General features: G+C 43.0%; 1 protein-coding gene across 4 annotated transcripts in view; it reads left to right on the forward strand.

Moving 5' to 3' along the window:
• Nucleotides 1–231: 231 nt before the first annotated feature.
• Nucleotides 232–26,690, forward strand: part of IRF2 (interferon regulatory factor 2) — a 43,701-nt gene continuing 17,242 nt past the window's right edge. The window contains exons 1-5 of one of the 4 annotated variants that reach the window (XM_054064640.1): nucleotides 232–475; nucleotides 18,636–18,765; nucleotides 19,708–19,815; nucleotides 25,541–25,640; nucleotides 26,250–26,426. In XM_054064640.1, coding sequence (XP_053920615.1) covers nucleotides 19,729–19,815; nucleotides 25,541–25,640; nucleotides 26,250–26,426 — 364 coding nt within the window. In that variant the 5' untranslated portion in view covers nucleotides 232–475; nucleotides 18,636–18,765; nucleotides 19,708–19,728. The other 3 variants (XM_054064639.1, XM_054064638.1, XM_054064641.1) reach the window with 3 other exon arrangements.

A 26,690-nucleotide genomic window follows, 5' to 3' on the forward strand; every position in this document is an offset into this window, starting at 1 on the left:
AGACGCAGGGAGTGATGGAGGAGCCGATTCCCACAAGGTCTTGGGGAGAGCCTGTACTGATCCAGGGTCTCGTGCATCCCAGTGTGGATTCCCTGGGCTGCACGAACCAGGCCGGCTCGCGTCCCCCGCGCCCCGAGCCATGACTAAAGGGCACGATCCCCCCGGGGCTCCGCGCCTGTGCCCGTGCCCGGTGCGGGGAGCGCCGCTCCGCGCCGCGGCGGTGTGGCTGCCGCTCGCCGCAGCCCTGCCCCCGGCCCGGCGGGAGGCGGGGGGATTTCCAAGCGCCGCCGGCCGCGCCGCTTCCTTTCCTTGTTTTGCTTTCGATCTGGACCGTTCTCCGCCGGGGCGGGGGCTGGTAACTTTTAGTTTTGCTCCCGCGATTATTCAGCGCCTGTTTCCATTTCCATTCCGCGTCCCCTGGCAACGGCGGTAACCTTGAGGAATTGCATAAGGGCCGCGGGAACCGGACGGCAAGGTAGATTTGTATTTTTTTTTCCTATTTTTACATTTTTTTTTTTTTCATTTCTAATTTCTGTCTTCCTCCCCCCACCCCCGGGCTGCTGTGCGGGCCGGGCAGATGCGCATCGGTATAATAACAAAAGGTCGGGCTGGAGCTGCCGGGGCCCAGCGGGGCTCCGCCGCTTCGGGAAGGGGCGGTGGGATGGGGGGGGCACCGGCCGCCCCACCGGTGCGGAACCCCGGGCACAGACAAAGGCAGTGGATCAGCAGGCCCGGGGCGCGGCGCGGGCCGGAGGAGGGGGGCTGGGGGGCAGCACTTGTTGCGGGACTCGGAGGCCGCCGGTAGCCCCCGTGCGGGGGGAGCGGCCGCGGGGGGGGGGGGGGGGGCACAGCCCCCGCGGGTACCGGGAGCGCGCGGGGCGGGGGGGGCGGGGCCTCGGGGGCGGCCTCGCGCCCGCTCCCCCCTCACCCCCCCCGCCGTGCGGCTGGGTCGTTGCACAAGGGAGGGGCGGGGCCTGAGCGCCTCTCCCGCCGCAGGCCACGCCCCTCCACCACGCCTTCCTACCGAGGCCACGCCCCCTCAGTCGCGCCTTCGCCCCTCCACAAAACGCCCCAAATAAGACCACGCCCCCTATCGCCGCTGCCCACGCCCTATCCACCGCAGACCGCGCCCCTCCGTAGAGCCTCTCTGGGGCCCTGCCCCCTCCGAAGCGCCTCTCGCTGCGGGCCACGGTCCCAGCTTCTGACCTCGCTGAGGCCACGCTCCGTCCACCGCAGGCCACGCCCCGTCCGCAACACCGCATTAGAACACGCCCCTTCTCGCAACGGGCCACGCCCCTCCCGCGGACCACGCCCCCTCCCGGACCCGATACCACGCCCCTCAACCACGCCCTTCCGACCACGCCCCCTCGACATGAGCCACGAGCCCTCCGCAGCACCACCCCTAGGCTACGCCCCCCCGCCGCGGGTCGGAGCCCCCAGCGGCCCCGGCGGCGCGGGGGGGTGGTGCCGCGGGCGGGTTCCTGGGCGCAGCGGAAGCAGGAAGCGGCGCGGGCGCGGCCCGGGCAGGCCCCGGCGGGCGGGGCTTCTCCCGTGCGCAGGCGTTCCCGTCCGGATCGTTAAGTAAACAGCGCGCTGGGAAGCGCCTTTTTCCCCCTACTCGTGTGTGGTCTTCCTATGAGAAGTAGTTACTATTGCAGAAAAGTGGAGTAATGGCTGTAAACTGCAGAGGGGCAGATTGAGACTGGACATGAGGAGGAATTTCTTCACTATGAGAGTGGTGAGGCACAGGTTGCCCAGGGAAGCTGTGGCTGCCCCATCCCTGGAGGTGTTCAGGCCAGGTTGGATGGGGCCTCGGGCAGCCTGATCTAGTGGGAGGTGTCCCTGCCCATGTCAGGGGGTTGGAACTGGATGATCTTTAAGTTCCCTTCCGAACCAAATCATTCTATGATTCTCTGATTTTTGATTTAAGCTAAAGTAGCTTCTAAGCAATTGTGTTCTTTGAAAGTGAGACGGAATGTCCCTCTGACAGCGTGTTTTCTTTTGGTGCTTTTTGTTGACACTGTTCATTCTTTGGAGGTGGTAATGCCTTGTGTGCAGTGTGATGTGTGTCTGTTTCTGTAATCACCTCTGTTTGGATACAAGGTCAGGCAGAGAGCTGGAGCCAGCTCCAAATCAGCAAGAGACTTGACTGTTGTGAAGTTTTTAATAACGTTAAAATTAGTCTTTGGAAAGTAACGGAATGCATAACGTTTCTGGGAAAGTTTATACGTATGCATGCAAGTGGGAAATAAATTTTTTTTCCCAGTTCTTGTCTCGCTGCATATGATGGATGGAGATCACTCCGTCTTGTTGTCCAGGTCTGATAAAGGATGCGTACTTTCTCAAACGATTCTTGGAGAGTTTATTTGCTGGCATTTTTAGTGTCAGTCTCAACAAGTCCGGCATTAGCAAATGCATCATTTGAACATTTAACAGCCTTGAATTGTGCTCTCTGTTCTGGGTTTTTTGTTTTTTTTTTTTCAGGAATAGGCTTTTTGCATGCAAGTGCAGATGGTGAATGCTGTGATGTCGCAGCTCTTTCAGCCCAGGTTCCTAGCGATATTTAAGTTTTTAATTCTTACTTTGATTAGTGTGAGTACCTAAAAGCAGAGTGAGGCTTGCTCATTTAGACACAGAGCTTGGATAAAGGAATTTCAGAGTGTAGAACTTTGCTCCTGGCTAGTGTATGGTTAAATTTTATAGCCTAGCTTACAGTGCTAAGATGTTGCAGACAGCGGTGTCTTGAACTTAAGAGCAGTTTTAAACTACAGCCTCAGTTTCTGGAGATGAAATACATCATGTATGATTTTGTACTTAAATAAGTTTTAACAGGTTCACATGTAATATACCTTTGCAGAATGCCTGTGTTAGTACCATAAAAAGAGAGCTGAGTGAAGCAACAGCATTTAAATTCACCCTTATATGTGAAAATGGTGATATAATTACACAAATAGCAGAATTGACTTCTCAGGCAGATGGTTTCCATCTGAATTGCAATCTTTCTGTTCCACCAGCCCCTTTCGGGACATCAGTTTCCGCTGGCCTCTTGTGTGCGGCCATTCCTTTTCACTAGTAAATGGTGGTGGAAGGTCTGAGAGCGCTGACTCCTTTGGCACAGTATTGCTGTTGCTTTCTTGTGGTTTTGTGCCATGCTATATAGTTCTTCAGCTAGGTCCAGGCATGGCAAGGTGACAGACTACTGACGGCAGTCATATTCCTCTAAGGCTGGGGATCCCAGCTGGTTGGCAGAGGTATTTAGAGGGGTCAGCCATTCTCTTTGACATACATATCTTTGTGGTGACATCTGGTTACTTGCTGCCTACAAAACTGGCAGATTTCAGATGTCAAGTCGGTCTCTTGAGCTGTTCCGCACAGGCTGCGTTACGTGGGAAGGAGTAGCAATGAGGTATGAGAAGTAACATCCAGGCTGTTAGGAAGGGGAGTTAAAGACTGCAGTCTCCATTGCATGTAGTTTTTTGATATGTGGGACCAGGTGCAATCGGAGAGTCCTAACACACAAATGAGAAAATGTTGCAGGAAAAAAAAAAGGAGCTAAGATTAAAGGAGAAATTGAAATCTTCTTTGAATAAAAAGAGTTTACTAGAAGAATGGTCTCTATGTAAATAAATTTGCAGCTAGGCTGAAACATTTTAAATAACATATATACGCTATGTATATTAATAAGTTTAAAAAACAATGGGGAGGAAAAATAGGCAGGTGAAGGACATAAAGTTTGCCATGACGTGTCCTCTTTTTGAAGAGGAGCATCACTGATATGGTATTAAAACTTTTATTAAAACAACTCCATGATATGCTATTTGGAGTATGAGAAGCTTTGTGGAAGCTCAGATATTGTAGAAACAGACTGCAGATGACATAGAGAGGACGAAGTAGCTTGCACATGCATGAAGTGGGATACTCTTTTTGTTAAAGAGGAAATAATTGTTTCGGGAAGTAACACAGAATCTCTTGAAATTATGTTCTAGGCCTGTATATGAAGAGAGGAGATGGGGGCAATGTGACTGTCTGCCCAACCAAGATGTTGACAGTGACTGTCATATATTAAGGGAGAGTAAAGAAGCTACAAAAGTGGGAAATATGATGGTAATGGGAAGCTTCAGTGGCCGCTGTGTAGATTATGTCATGCTCCAGTATGGAATTTGCCCAGGTACTAACTTTTTAGATGCTGAAACCCCCTACTTGCTAATTGTACCCTGTAAGGGTACTCTGTGGGTAGCAACTGCGGGCAAGATCCTGGCCGGCAAGAATTGTGTTTAAAAAAGCCAGCCAGCTATGACATAACAGTGATTGTAATGTACTTATACTCAGTGTTGCTTTGGGAGCTGTAGAGCCAAGGGTTGTTGCGGCAGTATTTCATTTTCCTGCGTACATCTTCACAAAGCAAGATCAAAAATGAATAAAATGGTGAGAGGCAGCCAAAAGTGTAAAATACTTGCAGGTGGCATGTAATTCTTCAAGACAGTATAATAAAGGCTTAAAGCAATTGCATGGCATCTGTCAGAAATGCCAAAAAAGCTGAGCCGGGTAACACACAAAGTAAAGGAGCTCAGAAGAAGTAAGAAGGCATATTTCAGAAGTTAAAACTTTGTCTCCAAACGGGAAAGGTAAAAAAAGAACATGAAATAGCATTAAACACAATAAGGTAAGCCAGAAAGAGTAATGGAACAAACTGCTAAAGGCATGAAAGAAATTAAATCCTCTTTGAAGTATCTCAAAAGCAGGAAGCCTGTTTGATAAGTGATCGGTGTGTAGAAGGAGTGCCCAAGAAAGATAAAGTCATAGCAGAAGAGTGAAACAAATTCTTTGAGCCTTGCTTCACTGGGGAAGAGTTTAAGGAGATTCACTTGCAGGAGGTTTTTGGTTTTTTTTAAGAAGGGAGTGTGTTGGAGGGTTTCTGCCAAATTGGAGCGTCTGTTAGAGAGGGTATCAGAGTGAACCATTGAGAGGAACAAAGCAGATGGCAGGAGGTGATACTTGTTGAAGAGTTGAAGGAACTTAAAATATGAAATTGGTGGTACATTGTCTGTTGTGTGTAACTTGTTGCATAGGCCTGCCTTGTGCTCTAGGAATAGAAAGTGATAAGTGCACTGTCAGTTTTTTAAGGTTTCTGGGGAGACTGAGAACACCGGTCAGTTTTATTTGCTTCTTTGTTTGCCAGGGATCTGTGAGTGGGATTAGTGAACAGGGGCATAAATGTGATACACTGACAAAGACCAGCCCTGACTTTTCTTGAGGAGGAGTTGTACGTCTCAAGTCTTCTGGAGTTCTCTGAGGGCATTGCTGAGCTGTAGTTGACGTCCAGTTGACACAGTCCTTAGTAAAGCAGGGCCGGTTTCATAGCGTGATCAGGCTGCTCCAGGTGGTGTGGCCAGGTCATTTTGCTTAATGAAAGGAGGTTGCTGCTTGTCATTGTTCTGCTCCTCCTCCCATGCCAGTTTGCCAAAGGTCTTCCATTCAGTGGCTAGGGAAAGGGATAGGTGGTGATGCGAGAATTTGCTGATTGTGTTAACTCATTCAGAACATGAAAGTCCTGAAGGCTGAACCAAAAAGACTACAGAACGATCTCGTATCGAAAATGTAGATGTAACTTTGCAGATGAAACTCGATACAGGCCTATGTGAGTATAATGCATATGGAAGGGAATGCAATGTTAACTTTCTGTACGTAAGGACAAAGTTCAAACTGACTTTTTATTTGGGAAAAGATTGCACAACGCAGATAATCCTGTGAAAAAATAAGTGCTGTGGCCAGAAGTGGCTAAGGAATGAGAGGGCAGGTTAGGAATGATTAGGAAGGAATAAAAAAAAAATAGAAAACACCATCATGCTACTATAAATCCATGTTGCTTGCCTCTCCTGAATAGCTTAACAATTTTTGTTTCCCCATTTCAAAAAGGATGTAGTGAAAGTTGACGAGCTAAGGAGAAGAGCATCAAAAAGGGATCAAAGGCATGAAAGAGCTTTTGTGAAGGAATGAGTAGCTTGAGAGGAAGTGACTGGAAAGGATGTGGGGAAATTCTTTAAAATCATTAGTGTGATGAAGAAACTGTAATTATAATAGTACAGATAAGACATCTGCGACCCAAGTAAATCAACTGAGAAGCAGCTTCAAAACATGTGTTTGTCCTGTAATATATAAATTATGGTGCTTCTGGCCACTGCGTGTATATCGAGAGCTTCCATGGTATCATGAGCAATTAGGCGGCCTGTGGGAGAGAAGCTGGCTGTACAGTTTACCAGTCAGAACAGTTCAGTATCAGATTTTGGGCACTGACTGCCCACAAAGAATTAGTGTGGATGCTTATCAAGAACTATTGCTGAAAACTGCAAATAGAAGCCTTCTCCACTGAGAAGCATAAGCTACAGTTCATTTGCAGATAACATAGAGAAGCAAGATCATGTATTGCCCATTGTTACATGAATCTTGTGGCATAAGGTGTTAAGAAACTTAGAGGAAAAATATGTTTCTATGACAGTCATGTTTAATCTGAACTTGTAACCCCTAGACTTGTTAACCTGACACAAGTTATAGTCAGGCTGTTTCCTGACTGCATTAATATTGCAGAGGAGTGGCAGCCCAGCAAAATTCCTCTGGTATTTGCAGGATTAGAACCTCAGCATCTGCTTTGTTTTTCTTATATTGAAACTCATGGTCCATTTGTAGGTAAAGAAGTAAAACTAATCACGTGTTACTTGTACTTATCTCTGTGACTTGCTGGTAGATTGCCTTTTTGAAATTTGATTCTTCAAAGGCCTACAGTGGTTGTGATATTGAGGGCATAAACTGTAAGGTAGTGTTTACAGAAGTTTTATTATAGTTCATGGTGCTATAAACTGTGATTAAAACATTTTCTGGTCTGTCCTTTGAGATCAGAGGTGCAAAACAACAAATAAGCAAGCCAAAAAGATACTGAATACAGTGAATGAGAAGGACAGATTTATTAAGTTGCGTATTCCTCAAGTATGAATAACGTTATAGAAAAAAATAATTCAGTGTAATTAAATAATTTCCCCTTGTTTTTTTCAGACACTTTGTTGGACCTGTATGAAGGTTCTTCCTTGTACTAGCTGTGTGAACTCTTGTGTTGAAATTAAAATAGATTAAAATAGCCAGTAAGAAAAACTGAGTCACCAATGAACAGTTATTAATGGTTAGTGGAAGGGAAAGCGTGTTGACAATAAAGAGTTTAATGCCTACATAGGTATGTATACATATACACACATCCATATCTACATATACGTAAAATATAAAATTAGATATTTTATTTGTAGTATGAATAATATATTGTATGGCACACATTTCTTATAGATTATAAAACAGCTTTAAAACTTGCTTTCCCAGTTAGATGGATATGTCTTCAATTTCTGGAGAGTTGATGAAAAATTACTGGGTTTTTTTGAGTGACCTAGGCAGAAAAGATAATAGTGGTAAGCAGTAGAGTAATGTTTGGTTTCTTTGAGTGTAATGTACTGTAAGCCTGGCTTGTGTATATTGGAAATGTTCTGACCCCTTTATTTGCTTGAGGGCAGATTGCAACAAATGTACAGCATTCTTTAGTACAAGGCAGACCTTTTATGTGTTTGCAGCTCAGACGTAGGCATCCAGGAGCAAATCCACATGCGTGCGCATGTTGTTTCACCAATTTTTAAATTAAAATTAATGGGTTACTAGCTTTCAGGATGAGCTTGGAAGTAATAATTTCCATACTCTTGAGCCTTAAAGAGTAGAGCAGGTTACGGTTTGATAGTCAGTCAGCTAACCTTTACAGGCTTGGTTTGCAGCTCCCAGCATAGCTGGTGTTAGGAATGTAGTAAAGGTATAAAAAAGCAAAAGTATTTAGATTTGTCCTTTATTTTGGACTGCGCGTGACAGTGGATGTTGTCTAACCATTTTGCCTTTGCTATAAAATTATGTTTAGTACTTTTAAAGACTTGCATGCTTAATGTTGATCTAGCACAAAAGAAGGAAGGATTGCTTGTGGGTTTTGTTAAGTCTGAAGTTTTTGATATGTATGGAGAGCTAAGTGTTACTTGAAGGGCTTGATGACTGCACAGAAGACACATCTGTACTGTGACATTCCTGTTGATAGTGGACATTTCTTGATAGTGCAGCATTACAGGCAAACCCCTTACAGCTTTATCTAAGCAAGATAATGCCTTATATTTTTAATAAATTGAAGTAGCAGGACGTTTAGGTCTTAAGATGTATTTCATATAACATACATTTGTTGCCTTATGTCAGCTTTTGTGCATTTAATGCACTGGGTGCTCTTTTAAGGTGTTTTGTTGAATCATGTAAATGTACTTTATATGCAACTGAGAGATGAATCAGTGGAAAATACCAAACTACTGAATTTAATTGGAGGTGGTGTATAAATTTGTAAAATCAAAATTAAACACCCTCCACCTGCAAATGCATTCCAAAATTGTGATGGCATCTTAACAAGTTTATCTTAAATAAAAATAATTCCATGGTAGGAAAAAATACGAGATATAGGAGACTAATGCTTTTAAATTACTGAAAGCTTTCCTGCAGGATCTGAAATCCCAACAGTGCCACATAAAAAAGATGAAAGCAAAACTTGAGGATAAAATTGAAACCAAATTTAAACAAAAGTGAAACCAACTCCATTGCTTTTTTATTTCCCGGTTGGCAAAAATGAAAGAATAAACACAGAGCAAAGACACATGAGAGCTGAACTTGAAAAATTAATTAAGTTTTATTATTTATTTCATCTGTCAGTAAATTTGAGTTCTTCATGACAGCACTCCTTTAGCAGACTACACACTAGGGAGTAGAAATTGTTCTCCGTGGTTTATTTGGGTGCCACTGTTCCCAACGAGTGATCTGGGCAACGGCCCGGCCTTCTGTATGGGAAGCAGCGTCTTTGTCATTCACAGTAGTAACATTTTGAAATGCTGTGGCAAATGAATACAGAGAGTGATGGCATCCAGCGTGATGAAAGGGAGTCATTCAGCTGGTAGGCGCATGTGAATTTAATTCATGTGGAGATCCGAGTTAAGAGGATCAGATATAAAATGTGTGGTGGCCCTTTTTTTTTTTCCTCACCACCTTTGGGATTGTCCACTTAGATCTGGGTCAGATCAGCAGTAACCAAAAGATGTTATCTGATATCAGCTTTGCTGATGACGTGGAATGACCGTGAACGGTGTCACTCATTTCCACAGATCAGTCAACAACTAGAAGGTCTTTTTCGGCCTTGAGAATTAGCTGATGAATTGATCAAAACATGACCAAACATTGGGTGGCTATGGAATCTTGAGTAAATATCCTTCTTGTGTGTAGAGATGCATGCTCCTGCGCTATATCTACAAAACTGTTGAGTGTTCAGGAGCAGCTTGGACAATCGCTGCTCTGCTGAAGCTGTACTAGGGCGAAATGAAAGACTTTATTTCCAGGGGTTTAATTCTCACACATTTGCACACATCGCATTTGAGCATATAAAACCTGAATTCTTTGGATGCCAAAACTGTTCTGGAGATTTGAGATTGATGAGGGAAGCTGATGAAGACTAGCTTTGAGTTTAATAATAACTATCTGTCTTAGGTGTGGGAAATGAAGATGAGTTCAGTGGTCTCACTCTAGCTCAGTAGTGTTTTAGGAAACTTCTAAGATAGAAATAGTTGCAGATCAGAAATTGGGGCTGCCTCATTGCTGTTGCTTTGCAGTCAACACAAAAACTTTAAGAGCACGTTTTGTAACTGATACAATTAACTATTCATATCTCAACATGAAATCAGTTAAGAATTTCCTGTGTGTCCTGTAATAGTGGAAAGAGTAGCATTTTTATGAAAAGGAGAATTACATCATACTGTTTCCACAAGTGTCGTTATTAAGGATTTAAAACTTAGCACTCTTTGAGTGCAAGCCTTTCAAGTATATGTACAAAAGAAGGTTATTCTCTCTTACATTCTCCAGTGTCAAGCAATATCTCTGTAATATCTCTGTATAAAAAATAAACTCAATTTATTTTTTATGCGCAACACATCTGCTTCTTTCATGGTGCTATTTTTGTAACCGTAAATAAGTGCATGTGACAGACATGTTTCCAGCTCGCAGTGGGGATGATTCACAGGATCCCAACCCCCAAGTCTGTGCCTGCTGCAGTCTATCTGTAAAGAAAGCATCTTAAGTAAGCAGGGGAGTGCTTTTTACAAATGTGAAATAGTGTATACTTTTCTTGAATACCTTCTTCTGGAAGTAAAGTATAAAGTGCTTTCTTGAAAAGGCTAGTTTTGGTGCTCAATGTGAGGTTAAGCAGAGGTAGTTTGTCTTTTGCTCTTGTTCTGGGTGCTGCACTAGTGATAAGAAGTTTGGGTAGCAAAAGTGTAGGTGTTGGTTAGCTATTAACTTCAGTGGTAGAAACTGCCCTTGCCCAGACAATGAAATGAAAGCTTTAAGCAAATATTAAATCGCGCTTTGGTGTAGTGTGCAAATAGTTTTTGCAGCGTGTTGCAGAACAGTATGTTATACAAACAAAGGTAGCTGTGAGAAACAAGCCCAGTCGGAGCAAGGTGGATTACGTCAGGTGCAGGTCATGGCCGGTGAATGTGAAAGCTTTTCCTTGAACACATTTCTCAGTGTTAGCTATCTGGAATAATTTTTCTGCCTCTTTGAGTGCTTCTAAAATGTCATTATCTTCTCTGCAGTCTTGCCTGTGCCTCACAAGCCATCAGCGTGGGAACACTGCGATTAAGAACTCTTGTTTTATGATGTCTGTTTTTCTTAATATATAGCACCCTATAAAGCACTGACTCTGTACTTAAGCAAAAGAATGCTAGACAGGACACAGAAATGAAGTCTGCCCAGGCTTTAAAAGCTGTTGTTACAATTTAAGTTCCTGATTTTGCAGATACTTGTGTGTGGGATTTTTCCACTACTTTCAGAGGGACATATGTAAGAAACATGTTATGCTTTTTAGAAGTTTTAGGGACGTCTCTCGCAGAGCACAAAAGAGTGCGTTGCTCTGACAGAGCTTTGGAAGGACTTAAAGAAATTCTGTTGAGTTGCGTTAATATAGAAGAGATGATGCTTGATAATTGTTTGAGCCTCAGTAGCCTTCTGGTTTTCACCAGGCTGGAAGAGTCTTTATGAATCAGGTGTCGAATGCTGAGCTTTCCTGACAGCTTTCAAGAACTCACAGGGATTGGGTTCTGTGGATTCTCACTGACACAGCTTAGCAGCAGCAGCTATTACGTGTGAATTTTCAGCAGCAGAGTCATGTGTGAGCACTTAATTCTGGAATAAAAATTATTTATTGGGAGACAACTGCTTCCCAATACAAGGAATTAATTATTCCCTGACAACCATGCCAACGGTTTTCTTGTAAACAAGCCCTTCCCAAACTTGTCTGAGTGAAGTACAGCTCTGTTACCCAACAGTTGCCAACATCTCTCTTCTAGGCAGCTTTTGGGAGAAAAATAGTTAGACATTCCAGATACTGAAGACTTGAAACAAAGCTCAAGAAGGGATTAAATCAGGTAAAATGTATGGCTGCATTTGAGGCTTGTGGGGGAGATGGCAGGGGAAGAGTTTTCTGTAACCACACACTGTCGACTGTTGAATTATCTTGATGCTACCCAAATCTTGCATCTCCATCTTCACTACAGGCAAGACCTGGGAAATGAAAGAAACCTGCAGGAAACAAAGTATTCCTTTAAAGCTGAAAGTAAAGCAATCATTTTGTATTGTCACCAGGCTTGCAGGCATTCATGTCCATGGGTTATGCTTTAAGGGAGCGCAAGGCAAGGGGTACTTAGTGATAAGCAGATGATTGTCCTGGTAGGGATGCTGTGGAGGTAAACTTTAGCAGCCTATTTGTTAGAAACTTGGGCCAAGTTCCCAGCTGATGTAAGTCACCATGATGCCAGAGAAGGGAAGGAGCTCAGCCACAGACATAGTGTTGTTCAAGTGTCATGATGATCTCCAGCATAAGAGCTAGTGCAAGGGAAACTTTGTTGTAGGCATTGAGAGTTGAAGCATTATTTCATGATGGCTAAGTCCAAAAGCAAAAAGGCAGCCTTCTGTCTGTTGTGTTAAAATAGGATGACTTTTTCTTCAGTGCAGTACTGCAAATCCAAGGGCCAATTCATATGATGCCCGAGATCACTGCAAAATAACAACTTGTGTCTTTGCTGCTGAGGGAGAATAAACTTTGCATGGAAACCAAAGGAAAGAGTCTGTTTTGATGTGTAATGTCTGAATTCCAGCCAGGGCTTGTTAACACCCTTTGGGTGGAACAGAAATGCTATAGGGCTGATGAAACATGTTCTATATAGAGTATGAGTTCCCATTGTGTGTTTTGCTGGGCATGTTTCTCATGCAGCCTGTAATGCTGATTTCAATACACATTTGAGGTATTTGCTGTTTTTGTTTTGTTTGGATTTTTTTATTCCCAGGGAGTGTTGGTTTGTTTGGGATGGTTTTTGCCCTCCATCTCTTGAGGACACAAGGGTTTTTCTTCCTTGCACCTTTCTGGTTTTCTTCATGGCTACAGCACCATGAGAGGAGGACATGCTGAATGCTTCCTTCCTCTGCCCCTGCTGCCAGAGGTGGGCACAACCTGGCCCCTACGAAGCAGAGGCTTTGGAAGTTGGGTAGCTGTTGCTAGCTTGATCCTGTGGTGCAGCACCCTGGGTTCCCTGGTGTTTCACCACCTCACAGAGCTTTCCCTTTACCAGCCATGGTCCTGTTGTAGCCCTGCCGTGTTTGGTTTGGGAGCTTAGGGAAGCAGGTGAAGTGTTGCTTGTTGGTTGCTCTTACAGGTTTTTTATAATGGCCAGGCTGTGCTTTGCACCAGTCTGCCAAGGTCCTGCACTCTCCCACTGTGCCTGCTCTTCTAATTCTTGGCTTTCATAACTGTTTTGATGGAGTCTTCTCCTTCCTGCAGGCACCTGAGCAAATAAGATACCACCTTTCCTGCCTGTGGTGAATTATTTTTCTTGGTGATGAACAGGAAGTATGTAGCATGCTCCTGGTGTCTTTGCTGCTGCCACCAAAATGTTAGAAAAGAGCAGGAAAAATATTGCTATAGCTACAATGTGGATCAGGAGTATTACCAACACAGGAGCTGGGTCTGTGAAGCAGCTGGCCATGGATTATGCTTTAAGGGAGTGCAAGGCAAGGGGTACTTAGTGGTAAGCAAATCTGAGTAAAGCGCAGTTCAGTTGTCTATGCTTCAGTGTCAGTCTTGCATTTCTGAGGCTGAGCAGGTGAAGCTAGCACGTTTTCTTAGCCAGGAAAAGTCTCTATCACTCTGACTGGCTTGACTTTCAAGTGGGGCTTTGCTCAGTCTGTGTGGTTAACCGTGTACTTTGAAATAGGCATCCACAGTGGAATAGTTGAAAAAGGTGGTCCTATTTGCACAATCCTATATGAAGGCAGTATCTGAGCTGAGACCAAAGGAGAGGATTTTTTTCTCGAAGTACTGTTCTTAAAGTAAGATCATGTTTCCTTGTATCCTGGAACAGTCTTGGCATAGGCACAAATTCAGAACCCAGTTCTCTGAATCCTAAAATTAGCGTATGGTCTCATTTCACCCTATCTGTTTGGTCATACAGAGTGATTGATGCTTCTCTGAACTAGCAAACAAAGGGAATACTTCAAAAGTTTATCAGCAAAACACAAGTACAAGATAACTTTTTCAAAAAGAAAGTAGTTCTGTATTTGCAGAGAAAAGAGAATTAGAAACGATTCATTATTCTGCACAAATCCTCAGGGGAACAGATGTTTTTTCACAGCTCTGGAGAAAGGCTATGACCTACTTAAAAAATGCGCCTCAAACTATCTCATCCCACCTTACCTTCTACAACCATTGATAACGTTTCCATACACTGGCAAATCTTTTAACTGGGCACTTTGTGGTGGAGAAAGAAGAATTACTTTTTCAGATTGTTTTTTTTTTTTCCTTCCATAGAAATATATTTTTAACAAAATATCTGTAGGCAAAGAGCAGCTTGTGCTTTTGAGATAACCTTTGTGCCTTTTCAGTTACACAGATTCTGCCAGAGAGAGGGAAACAGAAGGGAAGAGAACATCTTATACTGTTCACGTTTAATGCCTGCCATGCTGTCGCTTTCACTTTCTGTCTACAGCTGCTGTAATTCTAGTGAAGAGCTCTTCATTCTCGAAGGTTGCGCTTTATGGCAGGAGCGTTATGTACCGTTTGGGGGGAAAAAACAAAGTCAAAATTACTAGAAAGTTTTATCAGAGAGTAGGAAGGACTAGAAGCTCTTTATTGAACATCATGGAGTGAAAATTATTTGTGTGTATAAGTAGATTGTAACCCAACCATCACTTGTATGTTTTCTAATGTCTCTTTAAAGATTAATTGCTCTTGAAAATAACTAATATTTTTCTAATGTCTCTTTAAAAGTAATTAAGTGTTGTGAGTTTCCTTCTGAAGAGTCTTGCATAAAGAATCTTAGAAAAATGCATCTTGTGAAGTATTAAGATGAAATTCAGTATCATTTATTGTGTCTTAAGGTGAAGCTACCTGCTCAATGCCCTTTCTGTGACTACTTGTGAATACGTTGCTATAACTAGTGCTTCCCTTTCTTATGCTGTTGTGACTCTCTTTTAGCCATGTCTCTCTTAGGAAGCTGGCTTGCACACTTCACCCTAGGCTGTTGGTGTGATTTCTCAGTAGAAAGCTCATTTTCAACTGCATCATGCAGTAGCAGGATTGGTGTTATTGATTGGCTTCCTCCTGGTCTCTGTGTTTCTAACAGGGTTATGCTGGCCCAGCTTCAGCAGATCCTGTTCTGTCTGCCCTCCACAGCACTCTTGAGTCACGTCTGCAGGATTAAGACAGTTTATAGCTTGTCAGGGGTAACCTCCACCATGTTTTTGCGGTGTCTAGTTGCGAAAGGAAGGCTGAACTGACTGCAGAACTGGCACAAATAGTACAGTAAATCAAGGTCTCATCTGGTTCATTGAAGAAGGTCAAAATAATCTCTCCATAAACTGTGGAGTCAGTGCATCTGTGGGCTGTACTTCTTGCATGGATCATGGCTCCTTGCTGGCTCCTGGTGGCCTCCTCCTCCAGGCAAATGCTTTTGAGTTGGGGTTAGTGTCTTGCATGCTCGGCACTTGTTTAGAAATAATTTTATGATATGTTAGTGTCCACTGGTGTATTCAAGCTCCCATCACCAAAAAGGCAACTGCCCCTGTCCATGGCCCCCTTTAAGAGGGAAGCGGGTTATTAAAATGGAGTGAGAAAAGGAAAATTCACAGAGCTACCAGCTTTAATACATGTGTAGGGGGTACAGTTTGAAGTTGTGGTTCTTGAAGACTGGCTGTATTGTTAACATGGCAAACATTCATAAAATGAACTCCTGCCAGGTAGCCCTGCTTTGATGTCAAAAGCGATCTCCCTTGTTCTTAAGGGGTAGAAAAATGCTTTCTTAGGTCCCATTTGCATTAGCAGTTGATTGTATTTCTTGGCAATTATTCTTCCCTTCGCCTACCATGGGACAGTGATAAACCAGAAGGAAAAAACCAAATTATTTTCAATGTAACGCCAGGAAGTTTTACTCCAACATGGGTCTCTGAGAGTGTTAAGCATTTTCCCGTGGTCCCTGAAGAGATGCTGGCGGTCAGTGGAGTCTAAGTTTGAACCTGTGGTTTAAAAGTAAAGGGGCTTCATTAGCAGTTTTGGATTAAGGGGTTCCTCTCTGTCCTCCCCAGCTGCTCCTTCCTGCTCAGATGTCAGAGTGCCCTCCTTTCTCGGTTGCACTTTCACATGGGTCTTTGAGCTAGATGAGACACATGGGTTCAAACAGATAAAAAAAGCCTTACAGAAAGAGATGTTGCTTTTAAGCCTGCAGAACTCTGTGGTCTTACTCACAAAGCTGCCTATGCGAAGAATAGCATTAGTGTGATTAAAAATTGGGGTGGGAGGAGAGTGGAGTGAGAGATGCTCCTTTACTGCTGGTGGAGCTGGAGCTGTTTCTTCCCCCCCTGCTCTGCTCCTCTCCCCTGGCAGCCCAGCCATCTCTGGCTATGATCTCTCTGAGGCTGAAGATGATCCCAAGTGAACCCAAATCAGGCACTAAGACATTTTTCTCCTGGTTAACTTGAGTCTGAAGGTTCAGGCTGGCAAAGGTAGCTGAGCTCCTCAAGGGGTTTGCTTAGGCCAGCAGTTGGGTACGCGTGGCTCAGGAGGTGATGGTGAAGCCAATGGGAACTGAATGCTTTGGTATCTCTGAAAATGCTGATAGGAAGCCACTTGTCCCAATACAAAAAATGCAGTCACCTGCAGGTAGCTTCTGCTCTGTAGGTGCAGATCTGCAAGGAGAGTGCAGTTTTAATGTTGACCAGGAATGGGAAATAGGTGCAAAGGTGCACCCGGTTTTACAGCCTGCTTCAGACTGTAAATGTTGATGTTTAATTCTCCTTACAGTGATTGACTGTTTCTGCTTTTTCCTTTCTGCTGGGTAAACACTGGAGGGAGGCTGGAGCGAGTGTACTTGGCATGCCTAGTGTTTTGAATGGCTTACCTTAGTTTCTGGCTTTGTAGGTTTGCTTTATAATGAATGTATTCTGATGGAAGGTGAAGCTGGCTTGATGTTAGGTGATAGCCCCTGAAACCTTACATACCTTTGCTGCCTATTTTTTAGAATTTCAAAGATACTTGCTCAGCTCTTAATGCTAGAAGGTGATCATCTCACTACTCACTGATGGATGGAATTCAGGTTCTCCCACCCGGAGCCATCAAAATTAGAGTCTCAAGTGCACCCATTAACCCTGCTTAGGGGCAAGCAAAGGCAACTTCTAAGGCACTGCAGAAGCTGATGTTTCTTTCTGTACAAAAACCCCATGTGTTTGACAACTCTAGAGTAGAGATGTAGCACCTTAATTTCCCACGGGCAATTACTTAGTATAGTTGACTTGTTTTTTCATCACAAGGATGTTGTTAATGTGTAACTGCCAAAACCTCCACTACATTTTGGCACCTTTCTGGTCAGTGCTGTCCTGAGGTAGAAGGGTTTGGAGGCATCTTGTGAAGATGTCAGGCTTTATTTTCTGCCATGTCTGCTCTTAGAGGCACGTGACGTGTATTTTGATGAGCAGAAGCATGCTGTGCTTGTCCCTTTGTGAAAGATGTTCCCCCAGAAGATGCCATACCATTCTCTCCATCTGGACATTGTTGCAGGTTATTTTTAGCTGAATTTGGTTTTACTTTCAGATAAACAGAACTTGGGAGCTGCTCCTCCCTTCTTACAAGGCAAACCTTGTTTCTGATTACCTTGGGTTAATTTACCTTGGTGGGAGTGGTGGATATGAAGGTGTGTGTTGACAGCTACAGGTACTAATCCCAGAGGAGTCCCAGGGTGCTGAAAAAGAGATGAGCTTCAAACAGGAGATGAGCACCACAGCATCTACAGAGGAGCAGCTGGGGAAGCCCCTGAAGACAGATGTGGGAGGGAAGAGATGAGTGGCTCAATCATGCCGTTTTGGGCAAGACTGGCTTCCTTGTAGTAGCAGTGTTGGCAGCTTTCTTACCTCCTGAAATGCATTGCTTTTGCACAAAGGCAGCTTCTGTTTCTTCCACCTTGCCTGTCCCAAAAGGAATTTGTTGTTTCTGTCTTCAAGATGACTTTTCTGTCTTCTGTCTAATTTGTGCATTCAGATGGGCTTGGAATTTGTCCTAGAAGCTCATTACCAGGAAGACAAGTTCCACTGCTAAATGGGAGCACTCATATATTGAATGTTGAAGATGATGCACAGCATTTCCAGGAATTGTTTCAAAGTGCATGCGTACTTAAAGATGTCTTACAATGAAATGCATCTAAGATGATTGTTGGATCTATCTGTTTCTTCCTTGACTATAGAATAGAAATTTGCTTGCATTTTTAGTACATTGCCATTTGCATTTTTCAGCTTTGACCTAGTGTGTAGTAGGGGGAGATGATACAGATATCCTGTACACATGCTGCAACCTGGATGGGAATTGTTGGTGCCAAACAGGGGGGGCTCCAGTGGTGCGGCCAACTGCCACCATCCTGGGAGCCAAGGAAGCTGTGCCTGCATTACTCTTGCCCAGAAAACAGCTCCCTTCTGGCACAGAGGGATTTGCACAAGGGCTTGGCTGCTGTTGGATTCTGAGGTTGGCTGTTTTTTCGTGTCTGACATGAACCTGAAAGTGAGCTGAGCAGTTGCAACCGTTTTCTGAGCTATTTTAGAAATCTGTAGTCACTGGAAAAGGCTGCTGCTGAAGCACAAGTGACCAGCTCCGCACAGTAGTAAATGAAATGCCAATATGTTTGCTAAGAGATTAGCGTGAGTGATTAGTGTGAGCATGGCTGCTGGTAAATTCTCTGAACACATCAAAGAGCCTTATTGTTGCACTCGAGTTTTAATTCCTTATTAGTTTCAGGAAATACATGTCCTCAGAGCAATAAGAGGAAACTTCGAACGTTTTTCTTCCTCTTGTGCTGGGTGTGGGCTTAGTACTGCTTAATTGTTAGTGTGGCTGATGCCTGTACTCCCATATGAAGCAACAACAAACCCATTTACATCTGTATCATTGCTGTGTGCTTTCAAATACGTGGCCTACTCATTTTTCTTTCTTTCTTATTTTTTCCCTTAAGATCAAAAGTGACAAGAATAGCAGAGCAAAGAAGTTAAGAATGATGCAGAGATCACAGATGTGAAGAACAAAGGAGAGAGGAAGGAGCTGAGCCCAGTACAGAGGGGGAGAAGAGAAGAAGCAGTCTAAATGCAAGTACTTGAGCTTGGAAATGATGGGATGCAGGCTGCTTAATAGGAGTTTAGTGCGATACTTTAATCTGCATCTAGTGCCAGGTGGCATTTTCAGAGTGGTGCCTGAAATAGGTTAATGTTTTTACAATCTTGTGCCTCGAGTTTAAAACTTTGGACTCTTAGGTCGATAATTTACAGCTCTAAACAGGAAAGTGGCATCAGGGTCACGTGTGTGTGTGTGTGTGTGAGAGAGAGAGAGAGAGAGAAAAGAAGAAGTCAGTTTGAGTCTTAACAGAACAACACAGTGTGGCGTGGTGCAGCTGAGTGGCCTGTAAAGCCCTTGCTTCCTAGCTAAGCAGTATTGAAATATAAAATAACAGCTAAAATATCATTGACTGAGTTGATAAGAGAAAGCTGGAGGGAGGGGATCAAACCACTCAGCCAGAACCAAAGTGATAAATGGCTGTGATGTAAAATGTATTTTTTCATAATTTTAGTTAAGTTTATGGGACAGAAACAGCCATTTGAAAGCACTCTCCTTAGCAGGTGAATCATTTCAGCTAGTAGAGGGATGCCACCTGCATGTGAATTTTTTTGGTTACATTTATTTTGTGTAAATGCAGGTATGTGGGCCAAAAAGAGGTCTCTTCAGGAGCATTAATTGTTTTCCTTTGCAGCGTCTGGTATCCTGCCTGTATCAGCAGATGGGCATTTACCAGTATGATGTATCTTATTCAAGTGAAGATTTTCCTAATCTGGGTGTACCAGAAGAGTGTTCCATGCACTAGATAAGGCTTTATCATCTGAGTTGTTCTTAGGGCAGGCTCTTGCACAAATCCAAAGTCACTGTTATATCTGTGATTGTTAGATGCCTGCAAAGCTTTAGTAAGTCTGTACTGTGCAGAGATGGGGGAAGCTTCCTAGTACTTAACAAGTAAACTTGTGCCTTGTTCACTGCAGCTCCTTCCCAGGTGGGTGACAATGCCTGTCGAAAGAATGCGGATGCGCCCCTGGCTGGAAGAGCAAATCAACTCTAACACGATACCGGGGCTGAAATGGCTAAATAAGGTAAAAGGAGCGCGTGTGTGTATATGTATATGTGTGTCTGTGGGCTGAAGAGGGACTCTATAGCAGTGCCAGGTTAGAATAGGTAAATCAGCTAATTCCTGGTTTTCAAGGGGTGACATGGGGAGGAAGAGCAAAGCTGAGTGCTTCCTGCTTAACCTGTTCCTCCAGCATCAGCCTCGCCTGCCATATCAGGCACCCTGCTTTGGCCTGGTGCATTTGTGGCTCCTTTGAAAGTATTTTCCAACTTTTTGTTGTTGGAGTGAGTATTTCTTGAGACTCTGCTAGGCATTCTTTTTAAGCTGGGAACAGATCGCTCAACAGTTAGTGTCAGAGGGATGTGAACAAAATGCTCTCCAGAAGTGGAAGGGTGTCTTCTGTTAGACTCTGGGTTGAAACAATTAACTCCTCTTTCAGGCTCAAATACTTCTCTGAAACTTCTCAACTTGAGATAAAGCTGAGTAACTCCTACTCTGCCAGACCCAGGCCTAATATTTCTAGTCTTGACCTCTTTACTGAGAGCTGTAGACACTTTGAAAGCACAGATTTGGGCTCCAGAATGTCAGCACATAATCTGAATTTTTTCAAATTGGCTCAATAAAACCTAGGAGTGTATTTGAGACTTTGAACAGTAATAAGCCCTGAAAATATTGCATGTATTCAGCCGTATGTGGAAGAGTAATTCTGAAAAGCATGGAGCAGTTTTGGCTGCAAAGGCTGCTTTATTGTGAAAATAGGTGAAAACGCACAAAATCAGAAACATAGTAGCTGCCACTCTGGCTATGACTGAAAAGGTTATCAAGCACTGGCAGAGGCTGCCCAGTGAGGTGGTTGAGTCACCATCCCTGGAGGTATTTAAAAGGCTTGGGGACTTAGATTTAGTAGTAGATGGGTATGCTTGGAGTTGGTGATCTGTAAGGTCTTTTCCAACTTAGTGATTCTATGATAGTAGGACAGTAATCCAGTTAGTCTGGTATCCTCCCTGTAGTTGTGGTGCTCAGGTGTTCATTTTTAATGCTGAAGAACGGCAATTAGGGTGACTGTTTTTTATTTAATCTTTCAGAGCTAGAAATGCTCGTGACTATAAAATTATTTGGAGTCCTTTACATTTCAGCTATGAATTTTGTTTCTCAGGAACTTCCTGCATCAGTGACTCTCACATGCTGTGGCTGGGTAAACAAATATTGCTTTATCCTTTCCCTAGTTAGCTGCCCTGTAAATCTGAGTAGGTCCTTGTTCTTGCATAATAGGGTCACAGCTGAAGGGGAGGAAAAGGCTGGTTTTTACTGTTGTCTTTGTAATTTGAATCTCATGTTCAGGTCCCTATGGATTCCTCTCCTTGAGTATCTCTGCTTTGGTGTCAGGTCTCTCCTGCTTACAGTCCATCTCTGTCGTCCTTGCTGGGCGTTCCTGCCTGATCCTGAAATAATTTCTGTCTGATTAGTACGGCACAGTATTTCAGGTCTGAGCACATTGCTCTTAAATATAATGTTGTCTAATGCTGTAGGTTACGTTCCTTCAACCTTTTTCAGTACACCCCAGGAATGTACTTGCTTCCTTTGTTCTGTGCTGTGAAAACGCTGCCACTGTGCTAAGGGCTTCATTCTTGCAAGTTCAGCCTATCAGCCCATAAAGGTGCTTCGCAAGGCATTTCATGGTGTTTAATGTTTGCAACCCTCTGATTGTGTTACAGCGGTTTTTGCCTTGTGCTTCTGGTGTAAGCTGTTTGCATGCAAGAGCTGGTAGGAGATTCTGTCCTTAGTTAGCTTATTCTATGTTGATGAAGACTTGTCTCACAAATAAAGTATTTTGAAATGGAATTTTTTTTTCCTAAAACAAAGCCCTGGCTTCTACCAGGAGGATACCAGGCTAAGTGTCCTGCCTGGAGGTTTATTAAACTCTTGATTTCCCACTTGTACTCTCTATTTTGGCATCATTTTGGATTGCCTTTATTGTGTTCACAAACTAATTGCACTTCTGAGCATTTCTGTTTAAAAATGTTTAAACATTCCTTCCAACGATGAATCATTAAACCAAAAATATTTCTATTTTTACTGTAAATCCTGACCATAAACAAAGCCATGCATGGAATCAATGATACACTGTCATGTGTATCACAGCCCATTCTGTACCCAGAGAACTGACTCTGGAGGCTGCAGGATTTGGGGATTTGTATATTTTAATCGGAGTTTGGCAAGGAACAGTTCATGGAACAGAAAAGAAGGTGGGTTAGATTAGCAAGAGAATGGCACTTGTGTGGGCACAGCCTTTAAGGAAGTAAGATTTAAATGCTAAGGAAACAAATACCATTCACAATTTGTCATTGGCTGGAATTTTTTCAGACTGAGAAAGGATTTAATCCTCTTTCGGTTAAGAAATGATGAATCAGGTACAGCAACTTACCTAATTACTTCCCCTGCTATCCTTTGATCGCATCATACCTTCTGCTTTTGTTTTTCCTTCCAGAGCAGACCCCTCTCTATATGCCTTTAAAATAGATACTTGTGTACTTCCTTGGTGAGAATGTTGTCCTGCTGAATGGCACAAGGGAGGAAGGGATTTCTTTACCTTCTTGGAGAGGCAAAACTGGGAGGCGAGAAGGAAATTACGTAGTTCACTATAGGGCACAAGTGGTGTGAGGAGAGGAATAATGAGAGGTCAGTGTCCATGGTGGATCTGGAAAAGGAAATTAGAGTGCAAACATTCAGAGTAACTGTAACAGCAATTTACAGGCAGCCTGCTGCTTTGATGGATGCTTGGAGTATTACCAGTATTTCAAATTTGTCCTATCGCTTTCTAGCTGTTATGTGATCTCATGCTTATTCACCTGCTTGGAGTGGGGTTGCAAGCATACGATACTGTTTTCCTTTCCTCTTCTTGCCTGTTTCTAAAAATGATATACCTTTTCCCTTTTGATGTCCCCACTGGAATTTGGTGGCAATTACTGTTACACTGCAGAAGTTTTGTGGGTTGTGCTTTTGGTTTTAGGAGAGGCTAATTTTTTAATAGAAACACAAGACTCCTGCACAAAAGTCCAGTCATGGAGTGCTGTGCCAGGCAGCACGTGGTTTTCCAAGTCTAAGAGAAAGCACTGACAAGCCTTTTCCTGTTAAGGTCATTGTTGGGAAGCAGGATATAGGGTAAGTATTTGGTAATGTGTGAAATCAAAAATTAGTGTTTACATAGAAAGCATGTAGGTTAACTAGAGAAGAACACACAACCACCTGGTATTGCTGGAATCAATAGTCTTACAGAGTTTCAGGGAAGATTAGGTATTTGATAATCAATGAGAAAATCTATAGTTTCTATATAGCTGTGTAAAATTTTATAGGTTTTATAAAGTTGTAATCACACAGAATCACACACAGAGTAGTTGGGGTTGGAAGGGACCCCTGCTAGGGAACCCTGCTCGGGACCCCTGCTAAGGCAGGTTCACCTACAGCAGGTTCACCTACAACAGGCTGCACAGAAATGCATACAGGCAGGTTTTGAGCATCTCCAGAGAAGGAGACTCCACAACTTCTCTGAGCAGCCTGTTCCAGTGCCCTGCGCCCTCACAGTAGATAAGTTTTTCTTTAATAATATACATGGATTCTATGATTTTGTTATTTGTATTGTAATTTGCTATAGATCCATGTGCCTCAAGATGTCTAGGATTGGGAAGAACCTTCTGTAATGAACAGAAACACTGTAATGAACACTTAAACTGCTGTTGAGAAGTGTCCTTACACACTCCTTTGAAGCTATGAGTATGGTTGATGATGTCAGGATGCTATGTCTGGAGTCTTGTTTGGTCTGCTAGTTCCTGTAGAAATTTTTGAATTATCATTTGGAATACAAAATCCATGGTATAACCTCCATAGCATTTTATGGGATCATTCAATCCTCTCCCCATCATGAGCCATGAGAAAGTTCAAGTTCTTATTGATAAAAATTGTTTGTTATGGAAATATGAATTTTTTTTCCAAGCTCGTTGGAGTCTATCGGAGAGTAAAGGCAAGGAAGCTTATTCCAGCTCTGATTAATACAGTGGTGCTAGGGACCACAGGATAGTGAGGTTGGGGCTCTGTTTAGACCAATTCTACTGGGGGAAGGAGGAGAGCATCTCTGTAGGTTGATTTAATTATACAGAGGGGGAAAAGTAAGGAGTCAAAAAGCACATGAGAGAAGTGATAGAAATAGATTAAAGGGAACAATGAGTACGAGAGCTTGGAGGGGAATGAGGAATGTGTTAAATCTGCACTTTAACCAAATTAAAAGGTGAAGCCAAGCGAGAAGGGAATAATGCAGTTCTGAACAAGTGAATGTAACTGAAAGGATTGGAGACAGGAGTTAAAGGACGATACAAAATGCTGGCTTAAAAAAAGAAAGGATCACATGGAAAGGAAGGGAAATTAACCTAACCTTGACATTAGTGAAATATTAACCAGACAGGGAAGAAAAGTGGTTGTTGGAGGAAGGAGAGAGGGCAAAGGATTCATCTCACCCCACAACAGACATCTACAATGTAGTTGTTTTAATGTGACCTGCCTGACTGTACTTGTTTGTAGTCAGTGGAGGGAAATAAGAGTCTCTTAGTGTGCAATTCGATTGTGGTAGCTCAGATGGCCACCTCAGGAGGTGGTGCTTTTCTTTTCACAGACTGAGAAGTGGATCTAAACCTGTTGTGGCAAAGTTTATAGCGCAAGTTGTCTTCATGTGAAGCCAGATAAGATGTATTCCCCCCAACAGAGGAGAAAAACAAGTGTTGTGGAACAAATTCCTTTTGTATGGCTTTGCAGAAATGAGCGTAGAGATCTCTGAAGCAGCCCTGTGGGTCAGCGCTTAGGAATTTCTTCCCATGTTGTATGACACAAAAGCACATTTGACCCAACATCCATCTGGCCTGGTATCCCATGTGCTAAGTGCTTGTGGAAAGAGCATAGGAAGCATGCTGTTCAAGCTCTGAAAGCCATTGGGCTCTCAGAGCTGGACCTGCATCCCAAAACTGTCATCTTTAATAGTTACCAGTGTACTACCTTGCATAAGGTTTTTTGATCCCTGTTTTGCCACATAAGGTGAGCCCTGGTTCAACTATATGTGGTTTATTAAAAAAATAATTTTAAAAGCACCTTCTTTTGGATTGCTTTGAATATGCTTCTCTTTAGTCTGAAGTTTCTAATCTAAAATACATTCTACTGTCTTCAATGCCACACCCTTCACATGGGTGTCCTGTATTTTTTTATTCCCATTGGAGAGATGTCTACAGTTGATATGTTCACATGGCCATTTGCTTGGCCTATAAATTGAGAGAGCCCTTTCCTTCACTGTGATAATGTTTTATTACCTGAATTCTAAACCCCATGAATTTGCTCTGTTCCTATGGTTGTTTAGTTTCATATTTCATTTTTCTAATAATAAAAGTGTCTGTGGTGCCAAAACTAGCCTTCAGTTGAATGTTTAGAAATGTGTAGCACTGCGTGTTTTACCCATGTGTCAGCTTGGAAAGCTGCCAGGCTTGTTGTCCGTGAAGGGGCATCTGAGTGTTTTATATACTGAGGGCTGTATTCTGCTTTCACTGATGCCAACGGATATTTTCCTATTGAGTTCAATGGCAGTAGCACTGGGTTAGAAGGAAGCAAAATACTTGCAGATGCTGGAACTTTTTTTTTAAATAAGTGACTTGAAGTCATAAGAAGATCCCCGAAGTCAGTCAGTATTGGCATTTCCTGTTTGTTTTCCCTTCCAGGAGAAGAAGATTTTTCAGATTCCCTGGATGCATGCCGCAAGACATGGGTGGGATGTTGAAAAAGATGCTCCCTTATTTAGAAACTGGGCAATTCATACAGGTATTGGAACACTTTTTTCTGCAGGACAGACTTCCACATTGTTTTCACTTTTGAAGTTACATTTTCCTTTTTGTCTTTGCTTTGTCTTTTGACTAACACAGAGAGTCAATTTAAGTTTCTAGATTTGTGGGAGTGCCTTCTTTGAGGTCTGTGGTACTCTCCAGCCTCATTGAAGCACCATAGCTAATTTACATTGAGGGACACAGTAAAACTTACTTGATTTAAATGTTAACAAGATTGTGTTCAAAATTTTTGGGATTAAAGCACGCTCAGCACTCTGTAGTCTTGGACTCTTAGGCTTTTTATGCCTTTCTATGGATTTAAGCCAGACATAGTAAAGATAAATGCTGTGCAAGCTTTTCCGTCTTGTTGTGAAGTCAGATCTGATCGGCAGTGCCCTGGGTCATTCTTGAGCAGAAAATGTTCATCATGTATTCTAGAAATTTGCATGGGAACAAAATCACAACAGTCTCTTGCAACCTCAGCTATTGTTTGAATGCTTGTCATGTGACTCAAAGGCTGATATGCTAAAGTTAACCTACACTGTTATTAATTTGCTTTATGTCTTTCAATTACATGTCATGTGCGTGACTTCCTTTTCTTGTTTAGGAAAATACCAGTCAGGAGTAGACAAACCTGATCCAAAGACATGGAAGGCAAATTTCCGTTGTGCTATGAACTCTCTGCCTGACATAGAAGAGGTGAAGGACAAAAGTATAAAGAAAGGAAACAATGCTTTCAGGGTGTATCGGATGCTGCCATTATCTGAAAGACCTTCCAAGAAAGGTAAAGGTGTCAACACAAAAATGGTGTTGGGGGCATTGTTATTATTTTCGGCCCTATAAAATGAGCTGATTCTACTTCTCTTGCTATGAAGCTGGGTGTTTCTATCCAGATGTTCCCCAGAATATAGGAACATCCATCTCTGTGAAAAACTTGCTACATTCAGTTAAGAGTACAAGCTTGCATGGGTGGAGCATCATCAGGATGTGATATTTGCAAGCTGGTGATCTGTGTAAATTGGGTTAGATCTGTTAAAGCCGATGAAGT

This window comes from Cuculus canorus, chromosome 4 (genome assembly GCF_017976375.1).
Source record: "Cuculus canorus isolate bCucCan1 chromosome 4, bCucCan1.pri, whole genome shotgun sequence".
Classification (NCBI taxonomy): Eukaryota; Metazoa; Chordata; class Aves; order Cuculiformes; family Cuculidae; genus Cuculus; species Cuculus canorus.